Source organism: Nomascus leucogenys, chromosome 4, assembly GCF_006542625.1.
Source record: "Nomascus leucogenys isolate Asia chromosome 4, Asia_NLE_v1, whole genome shotgun sequence".
Classification (NCBI taxonomy): Eukaryota; Metazoa; Chordata; class Mammalia; order Primates; family Hylobatidae; genus Nomascus; species Nomascus leucogenys.
The window spans coordinates 78522518-78547261 of NC_044384.1; the positions used below are offsets into that span (position 1 = coordinate 78522518).

At 44.2% G+C, this 24744-nt stretch overlaps 2 protein-coding genes across 4 annotated transcripts in view; one reads left to right on the plus strand and one right to left on the minus strand.

Annotated features, from left to right (window-relative positions):
• DTX4 (deltex E3 ubiquitin ligase 4) overlaps positions 1–11651 on the plus strand; it is a 35428-nt gene extending 23777 nt beyond the window's left edge. For 2 of the 3 annotated variants that reach the window (XM_003275348.4, XM_030810855.1), the window contains 2 exons: positions 3147–3236; positions 8152–11651. In XM_003275348.4, the coding sequence (XP_003275396.2) occupies positions 3147–3236; positions 8152–8385 (324 nt within the window). In that variant the 3' untranslated portion in view covers positions 8386–11651. The remainder of the gene's footprint in view (positions 1–3146; positions 3237–8151) is intronic. The other variant, XM_030810854.1, reaches the window with a different exon arrangement.
• A 657-nt stretch (positions 11652–12308) lies between these two features.
• MPEG1 (macrophage expressed 1) lies at positions 12309–16481 on the minus strand. Its single transcript, XM_003275349.4, has one exon. It carries the CDS (start codon positions 16399–16401, stop codon positions 14251–14253), a length of 2151 nt encoding a protein of 716 aa, XP_003275397.2. The 5' UTR covers positions 16402–16481; the 3' UTR covers positions 12309–14250.
• Positions 16482–24744: the final 8263 nt, after the last annotated feature.

Below are 24744 nucleotides of genomic sequence, written 5' to 3' on the forward strand. Positions count from 1 at the left end.
TTTATTAGCTGGTGCCTTCAGCCCAGGGGTTCCCAACCCTCAAGCCACAGAAGGGGCCGCACAGCAGGAGGTGAGTGATGGGTGAGCCAGTAATACCACCTGTGCTCTGCCTCCTGCCAGATAAGTGGCAGCCTTAGATTCTCATAGGAGCACAAACCCTATTGTGAACTGTGCATGTGACGGATCTAGGTTGCGCACTCCGTATGAGAATCTAATGCCTGATGATCTGTCACTGTCTCCCATCACCCCCAGATGGGACCATCTAGTTGCAGGGAAACAAGTTCAGGTCTCTTACTTATTCTTCATTATGGTGAGTTGTATAATTATTTTATTATATATTACAATGTAATAACAATAGAAAGAAAGTGCGGAATAAATGTAATGCTCTTGCATCATCCCCAAACCACCCCCCACCACCCTGGTCCATGGAAAAGTTGTCTTCCACAAAACCAGTCCCTGGGGCCAAAATGTTTGGGGACAGCTGTTTTAGACAACAGGCCCTTGACCTTTTGGAGCCTGATTTCTTCACCTGCACAGCTAGGAGCCCAATTGGCAGAGGTTTGGCGAGAATGGGAGATAACGTTTGCCTATGTGTATTGAAGGGTGAGCACAGTACCAAGGTGCTCAATACCTGGTTGTCAACATCATTTTAGGTCCTGCTTGTCATGGTAAAGAGGAGGGCTTATATCTGTCTGTCTGTCTGGGAGGGTTAGAGGAGACTTTCTAGTGCAGGGAATTGTCTAGTTGAGTCTAGAAAGACATAAAAAAAATGGAGGAGAATGTTTTTAGTGGGAGGAGGTAAGAGGGTTGTAGAGGAAAAATTTGAGTATCAAAGGGCAAGAAGGAAGGGTTTAATTTGGGGCTCAAGACTCGCAAGGAAGTAGAGGGAGGAAGCATGAAGGAGGTGGAGGGAGAAGACTAGGCCGTGAGGGAGGTTGCAGCCAGATCATAGAAGGCATTGAATACCAGGGCGAGGGTCCTGGATTTTAATCATCAGTTATTGGATATGCAGTTAGGAATATGGACCATTGTGTGAATGGAATTATGCTCTAGGAAGGCTAGTCAGGCCAAAGAGTTGGGGATGGCCAGAGGAAAGAAGACCAATTAAAAGACCACTGCCACAGTCCAGGCCCTAGGAATGGGGCTCGAACAAGGGAAGGCCGGGATAAGGAAGAGAGAGATATGGTTGGATATGGGGTCAGGTGAGACTTCTGGAGTGTCTCAGAGGCAGTGAGTCAAGGTGATACAGACATGAATGAAAAAACAGGACTTGGGAGAAACAGCCGATGTTCTGGTGAGCAGTAGAACAGACTGAAGCTTGCAAAGACAAACGTGGGGCTACCATTTCCTCCAGGATTAAAAAGCAGAGAGCCCACACTGGGGGATAGAGGTGGCGCACGCTGCCTTGACGGGTGCCGCGGTGGCTCCTCCTGAAAAACCCAAGCTCGTATCAAGGGAAATGCAGCTCTCCACTGTTAGGATCTACATTCATCCCTGAGTGTAAGTAACAGGACACTCAGTGCCATGTCATTCAAGTTTCCAGGGACCACACAGGCATGCGCTTCTGTGAGGAGTCGAGACCTTCAAGCTCTGCATTCACTGCAGAGAACCATTCCCTTGGGGAGAAACTCTGGGTTGGGCTGAGGCAGAGTCGTGACTGCTCCACTTAGCAACGAGCTGGGAGGGCACAGCCGCGTTGGGTCAGTGCCAGGCAGGCGTCTGAGTTGGCCACACAAGCGGCAGTCGAAGGCAGATCAGGAGCAGTCAGAGCCATGGTTAGAATTGGCCTTTCAGTCAGGCAACTTGATTTAGAAACAGCCGGGGCCATGGGAAGGTTGTAAATTTGTAGTGATTTCCTGTGAATGTCAAATTAATAAATGTTGGATTCTGCATCTCCGAGAAGGCGTTGTTGCTTCTTTCAGCTCACGGTGACCGCTCCCTTCTCTGAGACCCCACTGCATTTACCGTGTCAAACCATAGGTGATCTTGAATCATGTTAACTATTTAAGAAAATGGAAAGCCACAGAATTTCTTATTGTTTTGGAACCATGGTCCATAATAAGAGAAAAAGAAAAATCTGGTTTTTTTTTCTTGCAGTTTTTTCATTCATTTGTTCTTCTGTACTCATTCATTTATTCAGGCAGGACATATTTGCTGATCATCTACATGAGAACTTGTGCCAAGAGCTGCATGGAAGTATCAGTTTTATACTGGTTGAATCTAGAAGGGGTTTTTAAAGAGGGTTCCATCCCTCAGGGGGTCAGGGATACTCAGAAATTATAGACAAACCTTTGTATGCGGAGGAGGGGATTTGGTCATTGTTACCAGGAGGAAATTTGCCGCTTTTCATGAGCTTCTCAAAGGGGCCTGTGGACCCATTCTGGGCACTGATTAGAAAACCTGTTCTCACTCAATCGTACTTCAGTTTTTTTCTCGCCAAGTGGCCTGAGACTGCCTACTTAATAGGGTATTGGGTGGCGATAGTCGAAATGCTGTTAGAAGATTTTTAGTCCTGACTATCCCAATTCCTATTGTTAAAGAAGAAAACAAACAAAAACCCATGAGGACAAAGGAGAAAATCCACAAGAATCATTCAGAAAATTCTGTTGGCATAGCTCATAGCTTGAAGGCACTTTCTTTATCCTGAGTACTTGAAAATCCAGAGTGTGCCTCAGGAAACCTGGGCTTCAATTTTAGCAGAGCCACTAATATTACAGAAGCCACGTCTCTTCTCTGCACTGCAGATTTCTTCTTTTGTAAGACAATAGATGATGAAGATGACGGACAATTAAGTTAAACATTTACTGAGCTCTTACTACTCATCAGGCACCGCTCACTTAACATTTATAATAGCCCCATAAAGGAAGGACTCTGCATCATTCCTGTTAGAGAGACAAGGAACAAAAGCCCCAAGACAGGGTTCCAGCTAATACAGTGGGAGGTAGCAGCTCTGCATCCAAACCCAGGTCTAAGGACACAGAAACACATGTTAAATGACCAGTCACAGTGCTTTTTGGGTCCGTTCTCTGTTGAGGCTCTATGGGAATTATTATTGTCATTATTATTGAAATTAGTCACAGCCTAACCCCGCTCTTGTCAGAAATATTTTGAAAAATGCCATTTGCTTGCTTGCTTTCTGTTTTCAGGGACCAGAACACCCGAATCCTGGGAAGAGTTTCAGCGCCCGAGGCTTCCCACGACACTGTTACCTTCCAGACAGCGAGAAAGGGAGAAAAGTAAGACTGGAGGTTTCCACATAGAACTAGGTTTTAGAATAGATCGGGCAGTTTACTTCTATGTCAAGGCCCAAAGTTTTGCTTCTTACAATGCACAGACCAAAGAGAACTGTGTCTCTTTTAACTCTAGATGCACACAGTAACAAGGTCAAATTTGAGTCAACCATAGGTGGGGTGGCTACGATCAGAATTTTTTTTTTTTTTTTTTGCAGTTTGGTGGGAGTGGGACATTTAGTTTGTATATTAGCCTGTTCTCACGCTGCTAATAAAGACACAAATAAAACTGGGTAATTTATGAAGGAAAGAGGTTTAATTGACTCACAGTTCCACGTGGCTGGGAAGTCCTCACAATCATGGCAGAAGATGAAAGGCAACTCTTACATGGTGGCAGTCAAGAAAGAATGAGAGCCAAGTGAAAGGGGAAACCCCTTATAAAACCATCAGATCTTGTGACACTTATTCACTACCACGAGAACAGTATGGGGGAAACTGCTCCCATGATTCAATTATCTCCCACTGGGTCCCTCCCACAGCATGTGGGAATTATGGGAACTACAATTCAAGATGAGGTTTGGGTGGGGACACAGCCAAACCATATCAGTTTGTTTCCTCTCTCGGGTATTAGTGGCAATAATTCATCTATTTTAAGATCCTGTGTCTAGAGCCCTGCTGCTTAAACACTGGTCCTGGGACCAGCACCAGTGGCACCATGTAGAAGCTTGATAGAAATGCAGAACCAGAAGCCACTTCATCGTAACGAGATGCGTAGCTGATCTGACAACACATTGAAGCTTGAGAAACGCTGGTCTGGGATAGGGATCTTAATATGTAGATTATTTTCTTTTTATATACTTTCATATTATTTGACTTTTACCCAAAAGGGCAGAGAAAACAATCATTGGTTTCTGGATTCCCAGTGATTCATGATTAGGCTTCAGTGGTTCTATGAACTCTAAAATTAGAATAAAAAATTTATGTTTGTATTTCTATGGATGAGGCCAGAAAATCATTGGATTTTCAAAATCTTTCCCGATCTCAAAAGGAGTAGGAACCATTGATCTAAAGGGAGTACTGGGGGGAATATTGGACAAGATGTATTTTAGTGAGCTTTCTCTCCAAATTTCTGCAGCTTACTTCAACAAGTATTTATTTGTCATACACTTTGCATGTCAGCAGCTATGGCTATGCTGTTGCTGTGGGTCAGTGTCTTAGTCTGTTCTGGCTGCTGTAACACAGTGCCATAGATGGGGTAGCTTATAAACAATAGACACTTATGTCTCACAATTCGGGAGCCTGAGAAGTCCAAGATCAAGGCGCAGGCAGGTTTAGTGTCTGGCTAGGACTCGTTCACGTGAACCCATCCTGGTTCGTAAATGGTGCCTTCTCACTGTGTCCCCACATGGTAGAAGGGGCAAGGGGTTTCTCTGGGGCCTCTTTTATAAGGGCACTAATGTCATCCATTAGGGTTCTGCCGTCATTACCTAATCACCTCTCCAAGGACCCACCTTCTAATACTGTCACCTTGGGGGTGAGGATTTCAACATAGCAATTTGGTAAGGACACATATTCAGACCATAGCAGCAGCTTCAGTCAGCTCCATGTGGCTTCCTGTTCTGGAGGCCAGGTGGAAGGAGCAGCCCTTCAGTGGCCCGTGTCCTCCCCATGGAAGGGGGCAGAGGACAAACAGAGAACCCAAGCGGAAGTGTGTAATCGCATTTAGAGCTCCTGGATGCTTGTTACTTCCACTCACCCTTCACTGGCCCCAACAAGTCCTGGGCAAGCCAGATAAGGGGTGGGACAGTGACCTTTCTACAGGGAGGCACTTTGGGTTTCATGTCAAAGGGTATGGATATGGTCTCCCCCTACAGGTGGGAAGCAGGTATTTTGGAAGAATAGGAAAATCAACCACACTGAGGTGAGAGTGCAGTGTCCCCAGATTAGGGGTCAGGACCATCTGTGATACTGTTTACCTTGAAGAGCCAGATTTATGTGCTTGAGCCCTGGAGCTACATCCTAACTGTTGGTAAAATATCTCCACTGTAAAGTCCTGCAGTTAAAACTAGAATCCTGTTGCCAAGAGCTGCTTTTCTTCCAGGCCTCCCCTTTTTATGTTAATGACATACTCAGAGTCCCTGGTACCCAGATGGGCACGTTAACCTTCTTGGACTCCTGTTCTTATCCACCACATCTGTTTAGCTCATTCCTCCCTGCACTCACTGCCTTCCAAACCACTAGACTCCTCTTCTAACCCTGCCACTGCCAACATAGATCATCTTTTACCTGCTACCAGGTTAGTTATCTCAGTTTCTAGAATCAAGCTTTTTGTGCGTGAAAGAAAGAAAACGAAGAAACAACAAAGTGCAGTCTTCTCAGCTTGACATGTAAGACCTACTACAGTGTGAGTTAGACCTTCTCCTCACACCAGTTTCTCATCCTTATCCTTCACATCTGCTGTTCCAGGACCCTAACCTTGGGCTTCATTGTAGATTGAAGTATAATTAGAGGATGGGCTTTGAAGCCAGACCAGCCTGGGTTCAAGTCCCATTTCTGCCGTTTACTAGCTGTGGGAACTGGTTGGCTTCATGTCTTAAAGTCTCAGTTTCCTAATCCGTAAAATAGTGGTGATGATTTCCATCTGTATGGACAGGATGTTGGAAAAATTAAATGAAAATATCATTTGTAAAATGCACAGCATACTGACAGCAATTGTAATTTATCCATGCCTTGGGTTTATATTTGTTTACTATGTCTATACATCCTTCTCTATTGATATGCCCCAAATCCTTCCCTTCCTTTACTACTCAGCTCAGAAGCAACCTCCTCCATGAATTCTAGACTGATACCCATCTGAAAGTCAACAGAATGGTGATTCAGACCATGGGCTATGGAGTCAGGCAGTCCTGAAATCAATCCCTTAACCCCACCGCCCCCAGCCACTTACTAGCTATAAGACCAAGGCAAGTCTTTTACCTTTTGAGCCTTTGTTTCCTTGAAAGGGATAATGAGAGTCCAGTTTTCTGTCATTTAATGACAGGGATATCATTATTATTAGACGGCTTCATCATCATACAAACATCACAGGGTGTACTTACACAAAACTAGATGGAATAGCCTATTACACAGCTAGGCAATATGGTATAGCCTATTGCTCCTAGGCTACAAACCTGTACACCGTGTTATTTTATTGAATACTATAGGTAGTTGTATAATGGTAAGTATTTGTGAATCTAAACATTGAAGAGGTATAGTAAAAACACAGTATAAAAGATAAAAGTGGTATATCTGTATAGGGCACTTACCATGAATGGTACTTGCAGGACTGGAAGTAGTTTTGGGTGAATCCGTGAGTGAATGTGAAGGCCTAGGACATTGCTGTACACTACTAAAGACTTTATAAACACTGTACACTTAAACTACACTAAATTTATTAAAACTACTTTTCTTTCTTCAATCGTAGACTAACCTTAGCTCATTGTGACTTCTCCATTTAAAAACCTTTTAACTTTTTTAACTTTTGACTTGTTTGTAACAACACAGCTTAAAACACAAACACATTATACAGCTGTAGAAAAATATTTTCTTTAATCCTTATTCTATAAGCTTTTTTATTTTTAAAACCTTTTTTTTTTACTTCTGAAACTTTTTGTTTAAAATGAACACACGAACATATACATTAGCCTTGACATACTAAGGGCACAATCATCAGCATCACTGTCTTCCACCTCCGTATCTTATCCCGCTGGAAGGCCTTGGGGATAATAACAGGAATGGAACTGTCATCTCTTATGATAACAATGCCTTCTTCTGGAATACCTTCTGAAGAAACTGCCTGAGGCTGTTTTACGGTTAACTTTTCTTTTTGTAAATAAGTAGGAGTGCACTCTACAATAATGATTAAAAGTGCAGTATAGTAAGTACAGGGCAATAGGAATTTCTCAGCTCTTTTGTAATCTCGTGAGATCACCATTGCATATGTGTTCAGTCATTGACCAAAATGTCACTATGTGTGGCACGTGGCCATACCTGTATCATCCGATCACTGTAATGATTATATGTCCCAATGCCCAACGCTGAGAAAGTAAACACTAAGGAAATAGCAGCTCATATTTCTAATGTCTGCTTTTATTACTAATATGATTATGGTTTCCTCTCCTCCAGCTCATACCATGTTTACAGTAGTTCAGTTTTCAACCCAAGACATTTTCATTGGATGCTTTTTCTTCATGCTGGACACTACTCTGACCAAGGCCTGGAACAGGGCATTAGCCACTAGTCTTGCGCAACAAACTTTTTTTTTTTTTTAACTTTAACTGATTTAGAACATTCTGCAAGCCTCAAAACTTTCTTTGAGCCTCAGTTTTCTCACCTCGAGAAAGTCAGAGTGCTCCAAGATGTCACTAGAAAAATATTGCACAGCTTCAGCTTTGGATAAATTAATACTACATTGAGGTAGTGGTGGCGGTAATGAAGGGCAGAACTTCAGAAGTTCTCAGATCATAAGCGCCTTCAACTCCTAGATCCTATCTTTCAAAATGCAGCCGTTATGTTGGCAGATAACATTTATCAATTAATGCGTTGTAGGCACTGGTGTGAAAATACATTTCACGGAGTGTCCAGTAAGATGTTCACAACATTTAGAGCCAGATTGTACCATTGCCATTTCGTAAATAAGAAAATTAATGTTCAGAGAGGTGCAATAACTTCTCCAAGGTCACACAGTTATTCAGTGACAGAGCCAGAACTCAGCCTGTAGCTCCCGAACTCCAAGTCCAAATCTCTTTCTTTCCCCTGGGCTGCTTAGGTTATCATGATGCAGGAAGGGATGGGGCCCTTGGGAGGATTCTCTACCATCCAAGGGATAGTCTTTGACCGCCAATTAATGTCTGCCTTTCATGTCCCACTTTTGTCCCTCTAGGTCCTGAAGCTGCTGCTCGTGGCCTGGGATCGCCGCCTCATTTTTGCCATTGGCACCTCCAGCACCACGGGCGAGTCAGACACCGTCATCTGGAATGAGGTCCACCACAAGACAGAGTTTGGCTCTAATCTCACTGGCCATGGCTACCCAGATGCCAATTACCTGGATAATGTGCTGGCTGAACTGGCTGCCCAGGGTATCTCTGAGGACAGCACTGCCCAGGAGAAGGACTGAGGCCAGAAAAGCTTTGAGGTGGGAGGGCCCGTGGAGACTGCAGGACAGGAAGTGAGGAGAGTGAGTCGATGTAGAAGAAGTTGGTGTCCTGCCCTCCCAACTTTCTATCCTCCCCTCCTGCCCTGTGTCCATCCCTCATCCCTCCCAACCACAGTGGGAGCCAGACTGAATATAGCGACATCATTCATAAATCTCATCCAACACAAAGGGAGATGGGATGAGGGCCATCCTGGGTCTGTTCCCATGGAGTTTTTGGTGCTGGATAGGCAAGAATCCCCTCCCTACCCAACCTCCCAAGTAGGGGCATGGTCAGCACACCTGGGGTGTGGGCAGTGCCTAGGCACTCCATATCCTGGCTTTGGGAAGCCAGGGTTTCTTGCCTCAGCCGGCTTCTTGCTACTTCCACTCTGCTTTGAGACTGGAGTTTCTGCTATTCTCCTTCTGCTGGAGTCAGGGAGCTCTCACTGTGTAAGGTTGGGGGGTGGGCGAAGGGGTGAACCACTAAACTGCTGTGACATCAGAAACTGATGCCTTGGTGTAGAGCGAGGAAGCACTTCTTCCCAAGAGAGTCAAAGAAGGAAAAGCCTCTGGGAGCACATTCTGCTCTCATCACAGTCCTTGGCTTCTCTGGGCCCTCCTCTCCTCCTCACAGCTCTGACCTGTCCAAAGAGGCATCTGGTTCTCTCATGTGGATGGATGGACTCTGGGGTTCCTCTTTGGGGTGGCATCCCATGATGCTGTTTCTAGCCCCTCTCTGATCAAACCAGAGCCTGCATCCCACTGAGCATCTGAACTGTCCTCAGGGAGAGGAGCCCACAGCCTTCCTCCCAACTCATTCTAGACCAGCTCGAAGATTCCATGAGTTTCATCAAGTCACTGTGAGTGGAGCCCATGCTGGGCTCTGTGCCCTCTGTGTCTGTGCATGCGTGTGTGTGTGTGGGCGTGTGTGCATTGCTGGGCCAGCTTGATGGGAAGGCCCGTCATGTCCCTGCACTCTGTTTTGCAAGATGCCAAACCCCAGTTCTGATGGGGCTCCAACAGCCAGGCTGTGGTCCTTTGACATTCCTCACCTGTTGCCAACCTATCCCGTAGTTAACTGAAACCCCAATGGAGACAGAACTGTGCCTGGGGAGATGCAATGAGGTGAGGGCTGGACTCATCCTTTTATATTTCTTTTCAAGATTGGATCAGAGCTCATCTCCATCCAGTCTTGTTTCTATGAAGGCTTCAATCTGTTTCCATGCAAATTTGCTAATCAGAGCCCAGAGCTGCTGGGTCCCTCATCTCCCTCATCTGTTATAGATTGACTTACAGTAGGGAGAGAATTTCTTTAGCTCATTCCTAATGGGGTTGGGATCACGATATGGTCTGGTCCAATCTGCATCTTGGTTGTGTCCCAAGACCCTATCTCCTCCTGAACATTCTTATTGCCTTTGGCTCCCAGTAAGGAATGAATTGGGGGCCAGGGAGGAGAACAGGGGGGATCAAGAAGGGAAACCCAATTCCCCCTTTGAAAGTGGGTTCTTTGAACTGTGTGTTTGGGGGAAGTTCCTCTGGATACTAATTTGAATTTATATACCTCATGTTTGGAGGTTTGACATATATATATATATATATATGCATATATATTTCATAATATTTGGAAGGTTTTTGATGCTAGAAAAATGGAAACAAGAGAACCTTCAAAAATGGTACTTAGATGGGAACCGGAGGCCATTCTTTCATAAAAGCCAGCCCCATAGCTGCTTGCTGTTAGGCCTCCAGCCATTTTGACATTGGGGTGGATAGTCGATTCACCTGCCTGTCAGTCGATTCACCTGCCTGTCACCCATTTCTGTGGATGTGCTGGTGCTGAGCCTTTGCTCCCTTTCCAAATGGCTACAGGGATGTTGATCGGCTCCACCAGAGGGAGCTCTGATGGGAGGAATTGTTCTGCCACCCTTGACCCTGCGTCTCCTGTCGCCAGGCAGCCATTGTATCTCACCAGCAGACCAGGAGACTGATTCCAAGGTTACTGCACCACAGGGCAATTTCCTGCCATAGTTAGGAAGGAAACACCTGAACTAAATGGAAGAGACATCCCTGCGGTGTTTAATGTCGCACCCGTGCCCTTTGTCAGGTTACCATGCACCAGAGATTACTTGGAGAGCCTCATGCCATCTCTGCCTTCACATACTGGTCAAGTATCTGCTGAGCTTCTTGGCCACAAGGGTGCAGAAATAGGCTGAGTGTCCACGGGAAGAAAGACACAATGAGGCAGTAGGAGGTGGGGAAGGAAAGAAGACAGACTTTCACAATGGAATTAGGCATTGGGGAGAGATCAGTTTCCCCACGTCAGGGAGAAGAAGGTAAAGGTGGGGAAGGGGGTGGCCAGGAGGAGAAGGAAGAGGACTCAAAATGGAAAGGGAGCCGCTGTGCCCGTGGCAATACCACTTGGAGAGGTCGACTTCATACCTTCAAGCCTTTTTCCCTGGGCTTTTGATTGTGTCTGTGCCCCATTTCTTGTCCTCTCTGCAGATGCCCAGTAGGGGCTACCTCATCCTCGTGTTGTTCTTGTGTGGCTTTCTGGGCAGTAGGGATCTTGAATTTCCTTTCTAACACTGTGCCCGGCAAGGCGGGGAACATTCCTCTGCCCTTTCTCTTGTGCCCACCTGGAAAGGTGCAGTCTAGCTTTCAGTGAGAACCCTGCCAGCCGAGCCCTGTGCATCCACTACCTTGATACAGAGTGTTTTCCCACCAGAAGCCCTGCTGTGCTCTCCTGGCCCAAGTAGGGGATTCCATACCTTCCCTTTCATGGTCTTAGCACCAGCAGCCTAGTTTCTCCCTTCCAGAGTCTCCAGGGATGACAAATTGGATTGGAGACAAACCTCGTCAGATGCTCATCCCCTAAAAGGTTAATTGTGTATTTGTGGCTGCGTGTGCCTTTGTGTTTTCATTCTCTTCCCATTTTTGTACATTTTGGTCTTCTCTGTGGTTTTATACTTGGTCAAAAGTACTCATCTTGGTATTGCACTGTTGTGTGCATGAGAAAACTGGGGGAAGGCTCACTGGTACAAGAAAGGACCCCTGACCCCTTTCCTTCTCTGTGGTCCCCAGCATTAGATTGGGGGTTCTGGGAAAGGCAGGTGAATGTGCTAAGTGAATTGTTCTGTTTGTAACTGGAATGTTTTTGAAGTCTTTGGTGTTGCTCCGTGAGAGGACATCGCCACCTGGTGCTCATGAGGTGTCTGTGCAGAACAATAAATGGCAAATGAACAACCACAAAATTGTTGCTGTTGTTGGCCTTCTGCTGTTTGTAGGTTAGTGCACCTATCTGTGAGGGATTTGGGTTACCTCCCTGAGTCTGTAAGCAACCACAAGCCCTGCCACTGGGTGGGGGAAGTCCCTCCCCAACCACTTAAAAACAAATTTTCCACATATTACCCACCCACACATTTGACCTGGCTAGACTCTTTGTTTGCCTAAAGGAACAGACCACATGGCTGGGAAAATGAGTAAGTGAACGTGTGGGAGAAAAAGCACTTTTAGAATCACGAATATTCACTTTTAAAGGTCTCTTTGCCTGACTGCAATATAGTGTGTGTTTAAATCATTTACAGTCTGTTGTTTCTCAAATAAATGTTTAATATTAATCATCCCCAAACTGACAAGAACACAAAAATAAAATGCAAATACAGAGCCACCTTTGTCACCCAAATCTGTGTCTATTTCTGATAGCCCATGGAATGTGGTTTTCTTGGAAGCCAGGGTTGGTCTCCCCACAGACCCCAGCCTAAGGTCACCAGTTAGGGACCCAGGACTTGGAAGGCAGAGCCTGTGAGCTCTTCCATCAGGGATCTGACTCTGCAAAACGACTTGATGAATGCAACCTGCAAACTCCCATGTTCTAACTTCATATGCATGAGCTGTTGGACAGAGAGTTACTTAGTTCATATTTTACTGCATATTTATGTGCAATTTTGTTATTAGGAATATAAGTTTGTAAGGAACTTTTCATTTCAATACGCAGTTAGTGCATTAAAAGCCTGGGAATTTGGGGCTATATTTCCCTTTCTGACTCAATAATCTTCTAAGAATTCATAGGAAAGTCAGTATTTGCAGACAAGTGGTTAGCTTGGCTAAAACGTACAAAACACCCAGAACCCACAAAACACTTAGAGGTTTAGGAGAATGTTTTAATGCTTAAGAGGCAGGATCAAGTGAAGAGGTTATAGAAATCAGTGTCTCTGGCTGGGCAGTCAAGAGAGCAGGGCTCAAATTCTGTGACTCACTTCTCTGTGTCTCAGTTGGAAATGAATGGGTATCCTGGTTCCCACCTTCCCACACGCTGTGATGCTTCAAACTCCTTGGGTGAAGGGCCTCTTCTCAGCCCAAGATTTTGATTGTGAACATTAACAAAGGGAACAGTCATCCTCCACAGAAGATAACTCATTAATGACATTTGATTCAGTGAATAAATATATCATTTAAAAAAATATTGTAGGGGGATCATGAAAGTGGTGGAGGTAATTACAATCAGGAGAGATTGGTATTAAAATTGAGCAAAGTCGCAACTCTTGCCAGATGACAATTATGCATCCTGCTAGATGCCCCAGGGCTCTCAGCCTGGAACTGAAATAAATGTGTTATAAGTGTGCTGGATGCCTTTTTCAGTTCATTTGAAAACGTGGATTTGATCATGTCAGCTCCCTTTCTGCTGGAAAAAAAAGTAGCTTGCATAATTGGTGTTAACTATTCTGTTTTGATTCTACAGAGTAAGTAATACTCAAATATGGTCTTACTTCTTGCCTTTTTTACCCCCAGAACAATGCAGACATTGAAATGTGGTGTGTGTGTGTGTGTGTGTGTGTGTGTGTGTGTGTTCATATAACAGGAGGACAGGAAAGGTAAGGACCTAGAACAATGCAGACTGTGTGTGTGTGTGTGTGTGTGTGTGTGTGTGTGTGTGTGTGTTCATATAACGGGGACAGGAAAGGTAAGGACCTAGAACAATGAAGACATTGAAATGTGGGGTGTGTGTGTGTGTGTGTGTTCATAGAACAGGAGTACAGGAAAGGTAATGACCATCCATGGAAGATGAAGGGGTAGTACTTAGCACCAGAATCTTTTTCAGTTTTTACCCATCTTTCATTACTCCTTGTCTCCAAATCATCCCTTCCTCTTTGACCCACTAATAGAAGTTTATAACTTAAAATATTTTCTGAGGACTTGATGACACTAGTCAGAAGTCCAAAAGTGGTCTGGTATAAGGGAGTGTTCATCATGGGGCAGCTGGAAAAAGTGGAATTGGCACAGGCAACATCTTTCTTTTCAGATGTTTGAGGTCACCCCAAGGAGATAACAGTCTGTCAACATAGAGCCCTCAAAGTTAAAAAGCAGTAGCCAGGCAAGACTTATGTCTTTTCAGGGCTCTTCCAGGCTCTAAGAGTGTGAAATTCAGACAGCTTTTTAAAAATCAAAATAAAGGGCGAGTAGCTCTTACAGGCAGAAACTCTTAGAGCTCACAAATTGGAAACAACTGCAAACTTCAGAGTAAATTCATAGCTTCCAAATACAAATGTTCACATTCTCCCTCCGCTATTTTTACACAAATGCATTCAGGTGAAGACAGCAACACACATTGGGAAAGGACATCTGCTTTCTATTTTAGTCCCAGAATCGCTTTTGCTTCTAGTCCCAACTGTTCCCTCTCCCCAATCCCACCCTTATCCATGTAACAGTATGAATTTCCTGGCCCAGAGACGTAAAACAAGAAGTCACGAATATACCTACTTTTGGTTGCACTTGCCATTTCAATGCTTAGGAAAACAGAGTGGTCAGCAATGACCACACTGGAGATGAGAGAAACCATTTTTGGGGAGAGATTTAAGCTGGACTCTGCCCCTGCTCTTGGTAAGTGGTGTCTCCAGCTGCTGCAGTGCCTGGAACCAAACTCTGCCTTTCCTCAATTGCCTGATATGCTTTCTTCTTGAACTTCCGGGTGCCGTAGATGGCCAGGGTGATAACAACAGCCAGAATGGTGGTGACCCCCACTGTGACTCCAGCTGCAGCCCCTCCTGACAGACCACCACCATCCCCGTGGATGACATTCATGGCCCTCCGCAGCTCTATCGGCTCTCCCAGCCTCCACTGGTGGGTCTGGGAGTCTTTAATCCAGGATCTCGCATTCTCAGAATTGGTCACTATGACAGTATTGGTGGCAGCCTGACTCATGAGGGGTGGCCGGGTGAAAGGTGGGAGCCTGGCAGGGGGCAGGGACCCTCCTGTAAAGAGCCCGGATTTGACACAATAGGACACTTGGCATCCATCGCTGATGAGGGCTAGGTGCTGGCTGAAGCCCCCGGGGCACTTTTTCAGAGATGGTGCCCCTAAATCTCTGGATATAGCAGGATCTACCAGGGAGTTCCCAACTGTGCAGCTAAAGAACCCGCCAAAGGGGACCGCAAACCTGCTTCCCAGCTCATAGTCCTGAGAAACACATACCTTGAGGTTTTCAAAGAGTCTCAGTGGAAAGTAGCCGGCTGGGCATGACTGCGCATTTGTCATGGGGTTTATGCTCTTGCTGCTGAAGAGGCCCCCAAAAAGCAGTCCTGAGTTTTCAGGTACTTGGCTACTGGCCACACACCAAAAAGCCCTAAATTCAGCCTTTGCCACCTGGAACACATCTTCACACACTGTCTTGCAGAAGACGAGGAGAGTGCACTTTCGATGACACTCCAGGTGGTTGTAACCCTCCTCGTGGATCTGGGATAACAGGTGCACCGGGGAGTAGCCAGAGGGGCAGGAGAAATCACCAGTGAGTGGATTCTTCTGCTCCAACTTTTGGCAGAGGAGGACATCCCTATTCCCTGAGAGCTGCGTGCATTCCTGATAAACCCCACCGAAAGAGAAGTTGGTCATTTTCCCCTCGCAGGAGCCATCATCAGTGTTGGCCTGAAAATTGAAGTTGGGAGAATTGAGATCTGTGCAGCCAGGGTAGGTGTTGAATGTGTAATAGCGCTTCACAGCAGTTTCCACCGTCTTTGACACCTTCTTCACCAGGGGGCCTGGCAAGTCAGGCAGCATGTTGGGGTTGATGAAGAAATGCAGTGGCAGGCCAGAGCGGTCGATGGCCACCAGGTGGTTGGTGATACCCTGCTGCCAGGCCCGGAGGGTGATGCCTGGGTAAAAAGGAACCCCTCCGATGCTCTGCACCCTGGAGTTGGTTCGGTTTGAGAGGTAGCTCTTGGTGAGGACATTCTGCGAGGTATAGTTTTCCTCAAATTTGAAGTTCACGGTATTTTGGAAGGCAAGTCCAGCAGAGGCGGTCACGGCACTATGACTGCTCTGGCTGTCTTGGAGGAAGGAGGCCCTGAGGTGGTCCTCCTGAATAAGAGCAGCCCCAGCATCCACACTGGTGATGACGTGGGTGCCATAGTTGAGGACCAGGAGTTCTGCCAGGTAGGTGGCCATCCTTGTCTGGTTGTTCTCTAGACGGTCAGAGATGTCAAGGAGCTCCTTCCTAAAACCTGAGCTTAGCTCTAAAGTAGGGTTGATTTTGACTGTGTAGATGAGGTTTCTTACCTGAACTCGGGTAGTTATAGCTTGGTCCTTCACTTGGAGGGTCTTCATCCTCTGGAACTCAGTGGAAAACTTGCCATTGACTTTGGAAAAAAGGGAGAGTTCTGTGTTGATGGAGTAGGAGGTGCTGCTCTGGTAATTTGCCCAGGATTCCAGGATTTCTGAGTTCATCTCCAGGTTGCTCTGTTTCTGGGGAATGGTGAAGATTTCATCAGGGATGATATACTGTCCATCCTCAGTTGTCCTGCAGTTGGTGTAAGTCAATTCCATAACTCGTCCCATGTCCACATTCCGCAGATTGTCCCAGCCCCCTCCAGGTAGGACTTCCAGGACAGGTAGTTTCAAGGCATTCTTGCATTTTTGAACTCCAACTTCATCCATCTCTCCCAAAGGCTTGCCTGATTTAGCCCATGCTGCCACTGCCCAGAGAAGGATGGTGGCCCTGAAGCTGTTCATGGCTCAGACAACCCCAGCCACTCACCAGTCCTACACAGCAGCCAGCAAGCTTTAGGCAAACTAAAATGGAGAAAACAAAAGCAAATGATGAAGCAGAAAACTCATCAGTTCTCTAAAAGCTACCAGTTCCTCTTTAAGCTAATTTAATTACAAAATGGGGAAATGAGAGTTGGTTGGAATATTAAAGACCATCAGGTCTTTGAAGAATTTATGCCATACTAAACATGCAAACACAGCCCTACGTGCCTAACGGGTAACTATCCTAATTTTCCCTCAGCTCTGGCTGGTTACTCTGCTGCAGGGGTGTGCACTTAGAAAAAAATCCTGACCCCACACCCTACTGCTTCCTCCACCAGAAAGTTTGGCTTTGCTTTTTGCTCATTCTCTTGGACTTGATGTTTCATATTTTCCCTGACTGCTGTCTCCTGGGACTCCAATGTCAGTTTCCTTTTACTATAAATGCAGAGGCAAATGACCACACCACCCTTACTGAAACACCCTGGCTCCACCATACCTGTGCAAGCTGTTAGTCAAGGCCAACCCTGGGTTTCCCCTTTGCTTGAGGGTGGAGACTGTTTCCACAAAAGAAAGGAGTGAAATTCTTGGACACTTGTCCTGTGGGTTTCACTGTTATGAGCCATAGCAATTCTGTCTTTGGGGATGGCATTGTCTGGAGCACAACTGACAGGGCCTGAAGAGGATTTGGTTGCAATATGCTGGGAAACCCCAATTTGTATTGTCCTAAGCACTCAAAGTTAGGGCAAGGAACCCCTACACTGTGTTGTTTTCATTCAGATAGAAATGTTCAAGACAAAACCACACTATTATCTAGATTTTGATTTATCAACGGCAGACAGGGGCCAAGGAATATATGTGTATGTGTACACACATTTATATATCCTCTGTGTGTGTGCAGTTTCCTTGAAGTTGGTATCTGTTATACCTTTAATTTTTTGTTCCATTGCTAAGTGTGTGTAATCAGTTTAGGTGCATAAAAAAGAATGTGGCTCTTCATTACCCAATATCTTTTCTAAAAGCAAAAATTCATTTGCTATATATCATTAGAAGAATATAATTACATGAGTTTCTTTTCAAGTTCCAATGCCAGCTGTATTAGAGCCCATAATTTAAAACAATGGTGCCAGGCTTGATTGAAACCCAACTCTGCTAATTCTTTGGGACAATTAGGCTGTGTCTTAATACACTTAGTGGTAGCCAGGGAATCCAGAGGACTTAATGAAGCTCCCAATTGCATCCTTAACATTCCCAAGATTATACCATAAACTAGATACAGTACTGAGACTGAAAAAGTCATGTTGCAATTCACAGGTATCACTACACCATCACCTGTATGCATCCTGGAAGGAAGGTTCCAAGGAATTGAATTCCTCTGTTGGTTATTAATGCAGCTAAGAAGTGTTTTTAGAAAGAATGAGGCTAGTTACCTTGCTTCCCAGGCCGGGCTTCACAAGTTATTATCAAAACCTTGATGGTGTTCTGTAAATCTAGAAATACTGCATTCTGGGTCTATTTTTTCTCCAAGACAGGGTCTTGCTTATTGCCCAGGCTTGAGTGCAGTAGCTATTCACAGGCATGGTCCCACTACTAATCCGCATGGGAGTTTTGACCTGCTGCATTTCCAGCCTGGACCCATTTAGCCCTCCTTAGGCAACCTGGTGATTTGCTCCAAGGAGGTCACCATATTGATGCTGAACTTAGTGCAGGCACCCAATTGGCATAGCACACTATAGCCCAGAACTCATGGATTCAAGCAATCCTCCCACATCAGCTTCCCAGGAATCTGGGACTGCAGTCATGCACCACCACGCCTGGCCATTCTGGGTCTATTTGTGCCACAGTTATCATGCTTCTGGGAACTGACACCAGCCACCCAAGAGGGATTAATTTATGAACCAGTGCCTAGTCTGTATTTGGCTAGAGGACCAAACCTTTGCACAGGATGTTCTAGTTAATTTATAAATCAGTTAGCCATAAATTTATACCTCAGCAACATGATCCCAGAATTAGAAAAATGAGAATTGAATGCCCTTGAGTACTTCCAATAAGTCTCTTGAAATACCTACATACTTCTCTTCAAACTATTTCTGGGATGGTTCATCAAAATTAGAATACTCTCACACTGCTTTGGAGACAAGCTGACAATTTGTTACCCTCTGCTTTCTCTTTAGTAGACCCTGTTGAGAGCTCACTCTCCTGAAATGAGAATACAAGCAAGGTTAATACAGACAATTCTATATTCAGGTGTTCCTATGTCTCCAGACCTCTAGTCACTGTATTTTTTATTTCTTCTATAGCCTTTGTCTTCATTTTATCATAGGAAAAAAAAATTGAAAATAGCGGAAAGAGCCAACAAGGGTAAAATTACATTGTACCCATAAGACAAAATAGTTTATAGCCATCACAATTATTTAAAACTATTTTAATAACATGAGAAATTCTTATGCCATAATGTTACTGGAAAGGGTTCCCAATGCAGACCTCAAGAGACAGTTCTTGGACTTTGTGCAAGAAGGACCAGGGCAAGTCCACAGAGTAAAGTGAAAGTAAGTTCATTAGAGAAGTAAAGAAACAAAAGAATGGCTACTCCACAGGCAGAGCAGAAGTATGTGCTGCTTGATTAAGGATACTTATTGTTATTTCTTAATTATATGCTAAACAAGGGGTGGATTAATCATGAGTTTTCTGGGAAACAGGTGGGCAATTCTCAGAACTGAGGGTTCCTCTCCTTTTTAGACTATACAGGGTAACTTCTGGAAATTGGCAGTCATGGCACTGGTGGAAATATCTTTTAGCATGCGAATGCACTATAATTAGTGTATAATGAACAATGAGGATGACCAGGGTTCACTCTTGTGGCCATCTTAGTTTTGGTGGGTTTGGGCTGCCTTCTTTATTGCATGCTGTTTTATCAGCAAGATCTTTGTGATCTGTATCTGTATCTTATGCCGATCTTCTCTCATCCCGTGACTTAGAATACTTGACCCTCTGGGAATGCAGCCCAGCAGGTCTTAGCCTTCTTTTACCCAGCCCCTATTCGAGATGGAGTTATTCTGGTTCAAATATCTCTGACAATAATATTACGAAAAAAAGAATGATAAACATTCAGCATGACCCCAACTATGTACATAACTAGAGGGATGTACGCCAATGCATAGACAGTAATTACATCTAGTTGAGAGGTTTTTCTAAATTATTTTAATTTTTTCCTCTTTTCTGTGTTTTTTGAGTTTTCAACAATGAGCATGTATTTATTAACTTGAGAAATTTGTATTCAGAGCCTATTAAGTACCAAATAATGACGGGTATTGGCTAATCATCACTTTTGTGCTCAGGAAAATAACCAATGCACAACCATGTAAAAAACAAAAGAAACAGGCCATGCAGGGTGGCTCACGCCTGTAATCCCAGCACTTTGGGAATCCGCGGTGGATGGATCACTTGAGGCCGGGAGTTCAAGACCAGCCTGGCCAACATGGAGAAACCACATCTCTACTAAAAATACAAAAAAATTAGCCAGATGTGGTGGTGACACACAACTGTAATCCCAGCTACTCAGGAGGCTGAGGCAGGAGAATTGCTTGAACCTAAGAGGCCGAGGTTGCAGTGAGCCAAGATCGTGCCACTGCACTCCAGCCTGCGAGACAGAGTAAGACTGTCAAACAAACAAACAAACAAAAAACCTTAGTTCTGGAATTGTTATATTCCTGAAATGACCCAAAGCCTATGGATTCTGTGACTGCTGTGCTCAAGGAAGTTCTCTTTCCAATTCTCTGGGAAACAGTGAAAGGAGAAGTGCAAATGATGGGAAATTTGGCTTAACTTAATTTTACATACCAGGAGCAGAAGAACTGCTCATAAGAGTCACATATGAGGAAGTGGTGACCAGTGCGCTTTACCCACAACTTTTCTGCTTTATTCTGTTCACCAGAAATTTCCTTTGCTTTTTCTTGTACTAGAATACATATGCAGTCACATAACCTCCCCAGATGGCCACACTTGGGGAATAATGGCCTGTGGCTAACACTGATCTCTAAAAGAAAGAGGCATCTCATCTACAAAACCTTTGCATCTGCATTGCTGAAGGGCGATTTCACTTCCTCCAAAAAGAGGCAAGAAGGAAGTCCCACATCTGCTTTCTTTCTCTGTTTGATCCCGTGCAACCTTCTGACACCATCTCATTCAGAGCCAAACCGTGATTCATGTCTGAGGTTCGCTTCTGTGTGGGCTTGGAACTAGTCCAGGTGTTTCCTACTTCTGCATTTCACCTGTGGTCTAAAATGGGGAGGAAAGTCTAGTTGTATTTGCTGGGACAATTCCCTTTCAGCGGGAATCTAGGAGACCAGTGTGAAAACTGATAGTTAAATAATCACTAAGTAGATCAGAGAACTATGGCTTTTATAGACTTTGGAGTAAACTTTGTTATGGAAAATCTGGAAAGTATCAGTGAACAAAGTGGCAATATTTTCCTTTCTGAACAGTTGATTCCTAGCCTGATGTTTTAAGAGTTGCATTGTCAGCTTCTTCCCCTCAGAGGCTCTTCTTTCCACCAGGATCATTTGGTGATCTGACCACAAAACTAAGAACATAGTGATTTCATGACTTCTGTTAATCTGGAGGGTGAAAACAGAAGGCCCATGTGAAATGTTGCATATTCCCATTAAAAGCTAGGCCAGAATTTGATGGCCTAAGCCATTTCATTTCTGTTCTCTATTAGCACTCTTTTTCTTCCTCTCTCTTCCGCTTTTCTTGATCCATATTCTCATCATCAGTTATTCCCTTTCTCCTCTTTTTTTTCTCTTTGGCATTTGCAAATTTAGATTTGGAGGACACATGTCAGTGATTTGAGGTGGTACTTCCACTGGACTAAAGAGGAGCTGGTTTGAGGGTGTGAGCCTGTAGTCTCAGCTATTCAAGAAGCTGAAGCAGGAGGATCCCTTGAGCCCAGGAGTTCAAGGCCAGCCTGGCTAACATAGTGAGACACTGAAAAAAAAGCAAGAAAGCAGGAGGGAAGGGAAGGGAAGGGAAGGGGAGGGGAGGGGAAGGGAGGGGAGGGGAGACAAGAAAAGAAAAAGAAAAAGAAAAGAAAAGAAAAATAAGAAGGACACCCTCCTGTGGCAAAAGCTTAGCCTTTTTAGCCTGTAGGCTTCCACACTCCTATTCCATGTCATGGCAGACACCACTGAGCAGTCATACCCTTGGTTTCCACTGAGCCCTGAGGTTGCCTCAACATCGTTATCAACACAGTTCTCTAGGACATTCTAGTGAAAGCCTAATTCATCAATCCATTAAATAAATACTCCTTGAGCATCTGTTATTGGTCATTTGAAGGGTCTAGGAGGCAGATTAAGCCCTAAGAGCCATTGTTTCCTCTCCATCTATCCTCCAAGCTACGCTCTACAAAGATTGAGCTTTAGGACCAACTCACTTCCCCTGCCCATCTGCCTTCAGGCTTCCAAATAACATTAGCCTAACATAAAAAGTACCTCTTGCATTATCCTTCAGCTGAAAACAGTTTAGTATGAAGAGCTTTGCACACACAGGACTGGAAACACAGTGGAATTTCTCTTATATCTTCATTTCTCTGTCTCCACTTCTTCTCTCTCATGTAACTTCCTTCTTAAGGAAGATGTGAATAAAAGCAGTGATGGAGTTATGGAGTTGCATTCGGTCTCTCTGGATTAACTGCCGTCAGGCTTCATATTTCTAAAGTTGTTTCATTATTAGGTAACATAAAACCAGTCTCACATTCAATCTTTTCTTCTTTTATGCTGGGATATTCAGATAAACTTTGAGAAGAAGCAAAGCAAAATTGCCACCATTTTTCTTTGTGCCTGAAATAACCATGAATAAGTTAAGGTGAAAACAAGCAATTTACGTGAGGTGATTCTTCTATCACAGAATTATAAAGAATTTGGAGCTTTGGGTCCTATTGAAATGTTCACATTGCCTCTTCTATTTATTGGTAATCTTAATATGAGATGAAGAGCAAAGCCTGGACTGTGAGTCTATTCAGTCCCTAAACTTTGTTCTTGCTTTGCTAGTCACTCAAATATCTCAACTGCTAGACTGACAAATATAGATGGAAAATAGAGGTTTCAGAATTGAGATACAGGCAACATTCTGGCTCAATAGATGACTTTGTGCAAGTCCTGGAGTTTCCCTAAGCCCTCATCTTACCAACTGTGAAACACAAACAATAGGAGCTTCCTCTATACAGTAGATGAAGTTGCTAAGAGGACTGACTACAATCATCCATGTAAATCTCGACATGGTGCAGGCAGGAGCTCAATGTATACCAGCTCTCAGCTTTGCTTGCTGTACAGTCTTCAGGATAGGAGTGGGGGGAAAGGCATGTTAGAGCATCTCAGAAGCTTGACTTTCTTCCCCAATTATGGATTTGACAGTATGAGAAGTCACATTGACTCAGACAGACCACCTGACTATTGTTTACTAATATCCTAAACAAAGGTATGAATCTCTTTAAGAAAAACAATGTGGTTGCAATGTCATCTGAATTAATGACGTAGGTAAATGAGAAGTGATTGGTTGCTTTATCAAAAAATTCATCTTAGGAGTGCTTTACAATGGGGTTGCCAAACTTTTTTCTATAAATGAGAAGCTAGTAAATATTCTGGGCTTTGCAATCAAATGGTCTCTGTGGAAACGACTTAGCTCTGCCACTGTAGTACAAAAGTAGGTGATAGGAAAATCAATGAGCATGAGTGTGTTCCAATCAATCTTTTTAAAAATAAGTTAAGGCTGGATTTGGACTATAGTCTGTAGTTTACTGACCCTCAATTTAGAATGATAGAATTATAGAATCCCATAATTGAAAAGGACATGTCCTCCCAGCAAATGATTTAACATCCTCCAATAAAGTCTGACAAAGTGGTCATCCAACCTCTGCTTGGATGCATCCAGAGCATGGCGGCTCCCTAGCTCCTGTGAAGACAGTTCTGATCTTAAAATCCTCCTGCTTCAACTGATCTCAGATGGTCTGTTTGATCTTCTGGTGGCTGATCGCATTCTTCTTCTATGCTGTGACTGTCTTGGCAGTGATGTTGTATATCGTATCCAAGCATAATAAGATGGTAGCTTTAGATGGCCATGAGCCTAGAGGTCCTGTGAGGATGTGACTGTATCTATCTTGTTTACTGACTAATTGGAATGAATGAGGACCACAATGAAAGGGTCCCAGAGGCCTCCTGTTGGGTCAATTATTTTTTTTGTTACTGGAGAATTTCAGTGGTTTTCAGGTCAGAGATCAATATGAATAGGGCAATTAATGTGCTTGAAGAAACACCAGTTGACTTTCAAGAAGAAAATATTTCAATATTTCCACAATTCCTCAATGTGGGGATTTTTTTCTGAAGAGGTCTTATATGACCCAGGAGAGTCCTGCCCTACATGATAACTGTGAGGCAGGAGATGCCCAATTTCCTGGGAGAGCTATGAGGCTTTCTTCAATTTCAACCTAACATAAGTGGGAAATATTTACAAACTTAGGGACAATTTAATATGTAAGAAAATTTTGCAGTGAGCATTAGGAAGGGTTGTAAAGGCAACCTCAATTGAAGAGCTATCTTTTCAGGGGCAGGCGAAAAGATGGGTGGGGGCAGTGACTCAAACCTGAAGTGCTCTCTCTAGCGCCTGGGCAGTGCATGCTGTTTATCCAGATTGGGCTACTTCCTAAATTCTCCAGGCTAATTTCTGCTTGTCCTCATATTTCAGTTTAAACATGATTTCTTCCTAGAATCCATTGTTGAATCCATAGGCCTATGTTGTAAGATAACAATTTATGTGCCTCCCTAGATTCCATCAGCAGCACCAGCTTTGCAAGCCCTTGGCTACTCCCTCTGTGTAGATTCCCAGGTTGTCCTCCATCCCCTCACCTCCAAAACTACTTGCCTCTCTCCCAGGAAGAGGCCTGGGCTCTGGCATCGTCTCCCCCTCTCCAGTGGTTCCTATGCAAGTCCAGCAAGAGTAGGGTTGCTAGATTTAACAAATACAAATTCAGGACACCCAATTAAATTTGAATTTCACATAAACAATGAATATGTTTTTTAGTATAAAATGTCTCATGTAATACTTGGGGAATAAAAAAATTATTCATCGTTTATCGAAAATTCAATTTTAACTGAGCATCCTGTACTTTATCTGAAGACCCTAAACATGAAGGACCTCAAAGAGATTCTGGTTCCTCTCATCATATCTGGACTCCACTGAAGCACCAAGTCATCGCGTGTGGCATCTGGCTTCTCCAGTGGCTGGCCAGAGGTGCTGCACAGCCCAGAAGTTAAGAGGACTTAATTCCACAGGGCA

Coding starts and splice junctions, on each gene's coding strand:
- MPEG1 (XM_003275349.4), bottom strand. CDS start 16,401: ATGAACAGCTTCAGGGCCACCATCCTTCTCTGGGCAGTGGCAGCATGG.